The sequence below is a fragment of the Populus nigra genome, chromosome 2 (assembly GCF_951802175.1).
Source record: "Populus nigra chromosome 2, ddPopNigr1.1, whole genome shotgun sequence".
NCBI lineage: Eukaryota > Viridiplantae > Streptophyta > Magnoliopsida > Malpighiales > Salicaceae > Populus > Populus nigra.
This window is the reverse complement of record NC_084853.1, coordinates 48136989-48146619: the sequence shown is the minus strand read 5'-3', so window position 1 is coordinate 48146619 and position 9631 is coordinate 48136989. Positions and strand designations below refer to the sequence as shown.

The following is a 9631-nucleotide window of genomic DNA, read 5'->3' as shown; positions in this document are numbered from 1 at the left end:
GTATTTATTTTAGACACTTGCACAGAGCAGGATTTGCCGAGACAATGTATGTTTTTTTAAACCGTTGGTAAGCAGAGAGTGTAAGTTGCGCGCTAAAGAGGGAATTGTAAAAGCATCGACTTTTGTTTTCTTTGTTGGAAGGATGACTGTTACGTTTTTGCATTAACTACTATCAATTATGTGAGGCATTAAAAATATTTATTAAATTTATTAATTGCTTGAATTCAAAATTAAAATTGATTAATAAATGTGCAATCATAATCTTTTTTTTCCTTGATGATAGGTGTCGAATCATAATCTTTAAGCAATAAAGAATAATTAATTCCTTAAATGATCATCAATGATTTTCATACATGTACTTGTAAGAAAAAAATCTTTTGTAATAATAGATTATCCTAAATTTCTGGTTATTGTAACATAAGTTGTTTTTTTTTTCCCGTCTTCATGATATATGTTTCTACTTCATGTTTTTTTATATAGGACAGATAATTATGAATTTTTTTAATAGTTATTATATCATAAGTTGCAAAGTTTTTTTCTAGAAAAAAAAAACAAATAAACAGGTGATATTTTTAACTATTGAAGAAAGAATACAAGAAAAAAAAGGGAGAGGCTATGACATCATTGTTGTGGAACCCGAACCAGCCTAGTATCGACCCGACTAACCCAACATGTACCGTTTTAGATTGAAAAAAAAAATAGAAACAAAATCTGATTGATTAGATAAAACTATGATTGATCTAGTGAAAACTCAACCCTTTGTCTTTTTTTTAAAAAAAAAAAAAAATTAGAACTTGACCCTGACTTGAGACAAGGCCCTATGACCTGAACTCGGACTCGGCCTTGAACTCTGAACTCGGATCAGGTTTTTCAACAATGATTGGCACAGCCTTTCCGTTTTTTTCATGTGAAAATACTAAATTTATCCTCAGATTTCAAAAGGCTAATCCAGCAAGACCCATCTACACCCTCCATACTCTATCTTCTTTCCTCACAGGCTCACATCTATGATTTAGACATCAACAAAACCCACCATGAACATCTCAAAATTCACGCCCCGCTCCGCTGCATCTACCACCATCACCCAGACACCCGCAGCCCATGAGAAATGCTAGTTTGAGGACAAGCCGTGAATCTGCCGGGCTTTGCAAGCCCATTATCAATTCTCCCATTCATCTTATACCCCTATAATTATACTCAGATTATATTCCACCAATTCCAGTCTTCAACCAATCATGTGTTTTGCTTGGATTGTTGGAATTTTATTGGAAAAGGCTTGAGAAGCCTAGACTGCTTCACCAAGGGCAGGCACACTACCTGTTTGCTAAATCGACCGCATGGATCCTCACAATGGCACAAGCACAACTCCAATACCGTAATTAAGCGTGTTACCATACTTGCTGCCCCTTGTCTTCCATTTTTCTTTATATATTTTATTAATTAAATTAGCCCATCATAATCAAAAGGAGATGAGCTATGGAGATGAATATGAAGCCATGGAAATTACTGGTAGGCTTCGAGTTCTTGGGAATGGAGAACCTCTTCTTTGTAAAAAGCGTATTCCACGTTTCTCCGTTTCATTCATCACCCCGGAAGCTCCATTAATCATTCTATTCATATATTGATTGTTTGGATTGCTAAAGCACTAGAAAAAGACCTCGATAAGTGACACAAGAACTCTTTGAGTTCTAGCAAAATAATGGCAACGATGATCGAAAACATCAAACCATATCACTTACCTTCTTCCCCACATCAAAATTCTATAAGAAAATTGTATCTTTCATCTAATTCATCAACACACACCAATGCCTATTAAGTTATTATCCTAGATTGTGTAGAAATCATGAACTCAACGGCATGCTCTTCACAATCTTTTTTTCCATTGAAGCGGTACTATGACCACTTGGTGATATATGGTAATTCTGTGTCGTCGGTATAGTTCAATAGGAGCATAAGATGCCACACAAACTTTAAAATGGCAAAAGGAATTGTGAGCAGTACCAATAACAATCGTTGATGGTATTGACATATCTTTGTCCTCAATTTCTAGAGAAATTTCTAAAAACTTTGGGAACTTATTCTCTCTATACAGGCATTAAGTGTAACAGGAACTTATGGTATAGTGTAGCTTCAAGTAACCTTCCAAAAGTTATAGAACTCTTATACTTTGCTTCTTGGTATGAATCAGCAACATCTTGCCGCTTCACAAGCAGGTAAATCCACAGGGTAATTGTAGAGATACTATTAAGTAATTCTATTTATTAAAATCATAATAACTACACAGCACAGTTATTCTAACATCTCCACAGAAACTTGTGAAGTTACCTGCACTATACAATAGGATGAAATGATGTCATCGTGTTCATACGCACAGTTCGTAAATGTAGGCCTTTAAAAGAAGGAAAATGCTACGCATGCAAAGAAATCATACCAACACTCCACACAAGTGCATGCAGCAAGAGTTTGTATCAAGATTAAATGATTGAATGGGAATGAAATGAGTAAACACCACGTGTGTTTGTATGATTTGTTTCTAAGTAAACCATTGCTCATTATGAGGCAAGAACAAATTCGATTTTCGTTGGAAACTGTTATAATTCATCGAAGTAAAACATGTTCACGATCTATCTATTCACCAAAGAGAACTTTTTAAATATCAAGGATCTCAGAAAAGCCCCTCGAATTAGACAAGACACAAGACAAAGTCACATACCACATTCTATTGCACAGTGTATCAGAAAGCACAAATTCTATTGTTGGAAAATGTTAATAATACTAAAGTGAAACATGTTTATGATTTATCCCTTTGTCACAGACAATATTTTCTGCGACGAGGAACTCAGAAAAGCACTTAGAACCTTAAACAAGTCAGATATATAATCATTCCTAAGACAAAGTAAACTATCTATATCTTCAAAACATCATATCCCTTAATATTTTTTATCAAACTACCCCTCATTGTTCCATATAATTTTCACACAATTCGACCTTTATAATAAAGTATCCGATATGCCATTCCTTCACTACAGGCTCTACAGCATCACAGCTTCAATGTTTCCACTGCCCCGTATAAGACCAATTCCCAAACCCAGCAATCAACTAGCTTAACGATAGCCAACTCTCAAACATTCACGATCTCTACATCCCAACAAAACAAAGCAAATGCAATATAAGCAAACAAAAACAAAATAAAAACTTTGCAGGCCAATTAACAACAGGGAAGGGAGTCATTACCAATCCAATTACTCCAATTCCTTCGAAGAAACACTCGAGCTTTGATTCCTAGCCATATCACCACCATCACCAACCTCTTCTTTCTTCATCCAAACCTTAGCATTATGTCTCTCCTTCCACTCTCCATGTCCACTCCCATGCCCTCCTGCATACCGCCCATTTTCTCCATTAAACCTACCATAACCTCCCCTATACTGCCCATTACCACGATAACCACCATCATCATAACCTCTGTAATTCCAATGACCTCTATTAGCATAGCCATTGTAATCTTTAGACTCTCTATTACTAATTCTACCATTAATAACCTTATTTGGCGTCTTTGATTTTTCACTCTCTCTCTCAACTGAAAGATCCCCGATTTCTTTCTCAATCTCCACCGTCTGATTATTCTCCTCCGCCGCTTTTTCAGCCTTTGCCCTGTACTCCACCCGCATTTCCCTCTTTCGCTCACATCCAACATTATTCTTCTCACTTTTCACTAGCAGCGCTTGCGCCCCGCTTCCCGTCAACCCCCCCTCCTCCTCTTTTGCCTTGGCCTCTCCTTTCTTCTTCTCCTTCCTTCCATTCCCCCTGCTCTTCTTCTTCGTTTTCATTTCTTCTCTCTTATCATTCACATTTTCTTCAAGAACAGCAACCGACAAAGCCTTCGATTCCTCGACATTTGTGCCAATTAAATTCCTCCTCACCTCCCCCTCCCCCTCCTCCTCTTGTGCCTTGCCTTCTCCTTTCTTCTTCTCCTTCCTTCCATTCCCCTTGCTCTTCTTCTTCGTTTTCATTTCTTCTCTCTTGTCATTCACATTTTCTTCAAGAACAGCAACCCCCACAGCCTTCGATTCCTCGACATTTGTGCCAATTAAATTCCTCCTCACCTCCCCCTCCCCCTCCCCCTCCCCCTCCTCCTCTTGTGCCCTGCCTTCTCTTTTCTTCTTCTCCTTCCTTCCATTCCCCTTGCTCTTCTTCTTCGTTTTCATTTCTTCTCTCTTGTCATTCACATTTTCTTCAAGAACAGCTACCCACACAGCCTTCGATTCCTCGACATTTGTGCCAATTAAATTCCCCGTCACCTCCCCCTCCTCCTCTTGTGCCCTAGCTTCTCCTTTCTTCTTCTCCTTCCTCTCATTCCATTTGCTCCTCTTCTTCGTTTTCATTTCTTCTCTCTTCTCATCCACGTTTTCTTCAAGAACAGCAACCGACACAGCCTTCGATTCCTCGACATTTGTGCCAACTAAATTCCAGCGATGATATTTCCGGTTGGAATTTCTTTGAATTGATGGAGGAGACACAGACACAGACACTAAAGGTGACAGGTGCCCTGGCTCTGCTACTTCGTTGTGAAGCTTCTTGTGGTCGTGTTCCTCTTGCTGTTCTTTCTCCTTTTGTTTCCTCTGCTGTTCTTTTATCCACCGTTCTTGGAGCTGAGCCAGAGTCACGTAATTTGAAGGCAGATTTGCCTGTTTGGTGGCGATGTTGTTTTCCATGGAAATTTGAAGAGGAGAGGAAAGGCGATTTGGAAGACTGCCATTGTAGCAGTCTTATACCAAATAACTTGCTGAGAAAGGAGATGTTGGTTCTTTCTTAATTCCTTAATGATCCTTGTAGTCCTAGTAAATAACGGCACTGCCCTCGCGAGTCATGTCATGTCGTCTTCGTTGATTCCAAATGTCAGTGGGTCGGTTTTCTTATTCATGTAGGGCCAAAACCTTTATTTTATTTTATTTAAGCTGGTCCGGGTTATTTCAGATTAATGTTTTAATTTTTATTTTTTAAAAAAAATAAAATAATATTATTTTAATTATTTATTTTAAAATCAATAAATTGAGAGTTGAGTTTTAACCTTTCAATCTATTTTTTTTAAAATATTTTTTTACTTAAGCTAATTCATATCCTAAATTAAATTAATATAGGTTTTACAACTATGCTTAGCATTATTATATTAATAGTCTTTGCTTAGTCCGGAAGAGTAAAATCATGGCCTTGAAACTGGTCTGGCTTGATGGATTACTTATTGATGAAAAATTTTAATTTTTTTAAAAACACCTTTGTTTTGAGTTATTTAAAAAAATTAAATTAATTCAAGTTAATATAATTAACATGGGACTCAAACTTTGAATCAACTCAATTTTTGCATCAAGTGTCTTAATTATGAGTAAAATCATAGTGATCATACCTCATGAGTATCTAGATTATGGAGTTAATAGATTAACTTTTAGTTTCATTAAACCAACAATGTTTTATATTTTTTTAATTATGCTAATTTATTAAATTTAGCCCGAGTTTAATTAAATTATTAAAAACTCGGCAAAACCAAGTAAGTTTAATAAAGTCGATGTCTTGTAAAAAACTCGGCTCGAATGAAATCTTGAATCCCTAAATTTCTCGTATCAAGCAGATGGGAGGGACCTAGTTTAACTATTGTGAGTAAAACTGGTGACCACTCGAGAATCTTGGTCCCGACTGAACTGGCCCACGTTAGCTTTTTTTTTTTTTTTTTTACGTGAGGTGTCCTGGCCAGCTTGCGCGCACCACGACTATTCCCCACAGCCCGCTGGACATCCTGCAAGCCCAGGAGCAGGTAAGGCACCGCAGGGGTGACAGGCATGCACATACAAAATCGAACCCAAGACGAGAACAGAACAAGTCATACAATTAACCACAGCAACTGGACCCTCAAATGCATCTTCTCTTTTTATTTGCATAGCCTGTGTGTGCCATGTTTGTTGTATCATATTCATTCCTCCACAAACAAGTGGGGCGGAAAGCAAGGGCCCCGCCCTGCAATTATTTGTTTTTTCCGGTACTCTTCTATAAATTCATACTCTTAACCTTAAAATTAGAAGATTTTAAATTCCAGCCTTCTCTAAAATTGTTTCCTTAATTTGGCCCCCTAACTAAAATTCTTGGCTCTTACGTGTCAAGGCTATCCTCGGAATATACATGAAAATGGGCTAAATCTTCCTTCCAGATTTTGGTTTTAGTTTGGCGTTAATTAAGGGCCCATTTATCACTTAAAGCTATCCAGGAAGCACCACAACATCAAGCATTTCGCCATCACCACCGCAACAGGATACCGTGCTTCTGGTCTCCGGAAAGAATTACGAGCCTTCTGTCCATTCTGGAGTTCTTAATTCTCCCATCCTACATGCAGGTAGAAGTTTTTGTTTTATGAGAACGTGCTTTTTAAAAACTAAGTTTTTTTTTCTTTGAATAATTTTGTATTTTTTTATATCATTTTAATTAGTATAAAAAATAAATTATAAAAAATAAAAAAATATTATTTTAATATATTTTTAAACAAAAAAAAATACTTTAAAAATTAATAATTATCACAATATCTATCACCCAATATGCCTAATTGATGCCTCACGTACATCGAAGCTAGTGCAAAAGGAAAGCTGTATTTTTCTGTATAATTCTATAGTTTATTCTAGTCATAAACTATTAACCAATGAAAGCCATAAGGCTTGTTTTCGTTTTTATATTTTGATAAATTGTTTTTTTATTTATAAATATATTAAAATAATATATATTTTTTATTTTATTTTTAATATAAAAACCTTTGCTATTACCAGGTGTCTTGACCAGTGGTGTTGCCTGTATGATATGCGTAGGGTAAAGAATGCTTTTATTGATGAAGATTTTAAAAACACAAGGGAGCAAATCCTCCGATTATTCTTTAAATTTGTATCCTCATTATCATACGAAAAAAAAACACCCAACCCTTCAATTTTTATGCAGACTTACTGCAGTTTATTAATCAAAGAAACTCATTATTGTTGTTGTATCTTTTTCATCACTTCCACGCAGCTACAGACACCCTATATATTTTCATGTGAATTTCTCATGTGGAAGGGAATGCACCTTGCCATCACTCTCTCGTTTCTAAAATCCCTCTCACCTAGGGAGTTGGATCCTATTGAGCCTCAGTAGCCATGGCTAGATGAAGGGAACGTTTGGTACTGCATTTGTACTTGCGTTTCCTTAAAATTTGAAATTTTTTTTTTTTGTTAAAATTGAGTGTGGTTTGTACTTTTTGGATCGTTTTGATGTGCTGATATCAAAAATGATTTTTAAAAAATAAAAAAAATATTATTGGTATGCATTTCGGCATGAAAAGCTATTTGAAAAACACCCGCAACCACACTGTCAAACACACTCGAAGTGGCAAACAGCAAAGGCACCGCTGCGACGCTAACAGGGAAAGAGGCACACCTGACAAGGGCAAACATCACGTTTTAGTGCTCAGAAGCCACGTGTGATCTTTCACTCATCCTATATTACCGAACAGAAAAGAAAAAGGAAAAAGGAAGAGGGTGCACTCGTCTCCCATGTCAGAGTCTACTTTGGTTAAAGCGATGCTAAAAACAAAAACGGCCAAGCCAATCCTGATCGGTGTATCCACGCATGGCAGCCAACTCCACACGCGTTATAGCGAGAAGGGCTTTCTGATTGGTGTACGAGTGGGAAAACCCAGAAGTCTTAAAACTGACTTTGGGGCTCAGTTATCCAAAATGTCTATGCATGCATGGAGCCCACTAGCACCCAAATCCCACCGTACAATTTCCAAGTGTCAACCTCCTTGCCTCTTTTGCTTCAGGCTGCCTTTCTCTCATTCTCTCATTGGCCAAAACCACACTTAAATTTGCCCCAAATCCCACCGTACAATTTCCAAGTGTCAACCTCCTTGCCTCTTTTGCTTCATGCTGCCTTTCTCTCATTGGCCAAAACCACACTTAAATTTGCCCCAGAACCCATCAATCCCTCTCTGCAACCAATTTCTCCCCTGCCTCTAAACTCTCTGCATCTCTAACAATTAGAAAATCATTCAGCATTTTCTTCTAAAACACTCGGGGCTTCTTGGCTCCTCTCGCTAGAGAAGGCAAGGTAAACGTCGGTAAAAATCAGTCAAGCATAAAGAGAAATTACCAACCATGATCAAAACTCTGAGTCCCTGCTCTAACACGGCAAAAACAGCTGAAATTATGTCAAGGTACAGGCCTATAGCTCCAAAGCCTGAGGGTTCAATGGATGAGAGTTCATCCATGCCTCCATATTTAAGGACCCTTTGGCCACAAATGCAGGCTAGGCCTACCAGAACCAGGAAGAGAGGTAGAGCTGCCGTATCACCACTTACCATCAAACGACCAAGAACCCATTTGCTGGGACTCTCTTCTCCTAGTCATGCAACATACTCTGCCAAACATCTCTCCTTGCAGGGTTTTGCTCATGGAATTACTCAGCTTCCAGTTCCAAACCTGGTTGGGATCAACTGCGGCATGGAAAATTCAGTTTCCGTGTCATCAAATCTAGTAACACTTCCACTTCTTCAGAGTCCAACAGTTGCTGTTGTTGAAAACCAAGCAGCGGCTCCTGAACTTAGTTGCCAGGAACCAAATAGAGACAAAGTCATAGATTTGAACACCGTGGCTGAAACTTCCGAAGAGAGGGATCCCCTACAGCAATTACAGGAGCCTAGCACCAGCAATGTTATAGCACCTCAACCCGTTCGACCGGTATGCTCAAGCATAAGCGTTGCCAGCATCAATGAAGACCCAAGCCCCATCCCACCTGTGAAAGTTCCAAAGAAGCCAGAGGAAATTGAGGAAGAGGTTGAGTCCGAGGTCTTGCCAATAGTGATAACTGATTCCAACAAAAAAGTGAGGCTAGCAAATTCTGCTTACAAAGAAATGGTGGGTCAGCCAGAATGTTCCTGGCTTGGCTCATTGATGACTTCTGATGGACGATTTGCAGGCAGCTCATGCAAGAGGATATGTGGGGAGGTGGTATTTCATCTCTCTGATTTGAGAGTGCCAGAATCTTCAAATGGGTTTTCATGCTGGGTGAGGATAGAATGGTGCAACAAAGTAAAAAGTAATGTGATCAATACTTTTTGTGATGTTATCAGATTATCCTGCGAGTCCAAGGATTACCTCTTTAGGTGGAGGTTCCACATTCGAACTAGCAAGGATTCTCTGTCCAAGACCGATGCTTAACTGTTTTGTTGTATGCAGTAGTTTCCTAGAAAGCGCAGCCATGGTAGATGTATACATAAGACGTCAATAGTGAATGTCTAAATGCTTATAAGATCTTCCCTTCCGTTTGACTCTTCTTGGGACAAGCGGTGGTTAGAATATCCCTGTCAAGATCCCTTCCGCCAAACAAAAGATATTTACCACGCAAGCACAAGGATTGTATCTCAAACAAAGAGTTGATTGCTTTCATTAGCAGGAACAGCGACATGCATGACACATGAACAGATATCAGACATGATAAATTAGGATATGCTTACACATTTTCAATTGTCACACGAAGAACTGTAGTAATTTACGGAGTATTCATCCTCGGCTCTTGATTCACTTGGGCCCTTCCACTTGAAATTGTCAGCATACGATTTAGG

At 38.3% G+C, this 9631-nt stretch overlaps 2 protein-coding genes across 2 annotated transcripts; one reads left to right on the top strand and one right to left on the bottom strand.

Annotated features, from left to right (window-relative positions):
• Positions 1-2732: 2732 nt before the first annotated feature.
• Positions 2733-4804, bottom strand: LOC133682767 (uncharacterized). Its single transcript, XM_062106283.1, has 2 exons — positions 3235-4804; positions 2733-3138 (listed from the first exon to the last, which is right to left on the bottom strand). The coding sequence occupies exon 1, from the start codon at positions 4713-4715 to the stop codon at positions 3243-3245; it is 1473 nt and encodes a 490-aa protein (XP_061962267.1). The 5' UTR covers positions 4716-4804; the 3' UTR covers positions 2733-3138; positions 3235-3242.
• Positions 4805-7712: 2908 nt separating this feature from the next.
• Positions 7713-9414, top strand: LOC133682180 (uncharacterized). Its single transcript, XM_062105456.1, has one exon. It carries the CDS (start codon positions 8166-8168, stop codon positions 9225-9227), a length of 1062 nt encoding a protein of 353 aa, XP_061961440.1. The 5' UTR covers positions 7713-8165; the 3' UTR covers positions 9228-9414.
• The last annotated feature ends 217 nt before the right edge of the window (positions 9415-9631 follow it).

Excerpts from the sequence above, each read along its gene's own strand:
- LOC133682180 (XM_062105456.1), top strand. The coding sequence starts at position 8,166 with ATGATCAAAACTCTGAGTCCCTGCTCTAACACGGCAAAAACAGCTGAA.
- LOC133682767 (XM_062106283.1), bottom strand. The coding sequence starts at position 4,715 with ATGGAAAACAACATCGCCACCAAACAGGCAAATCTGCCTTCAAATTAC.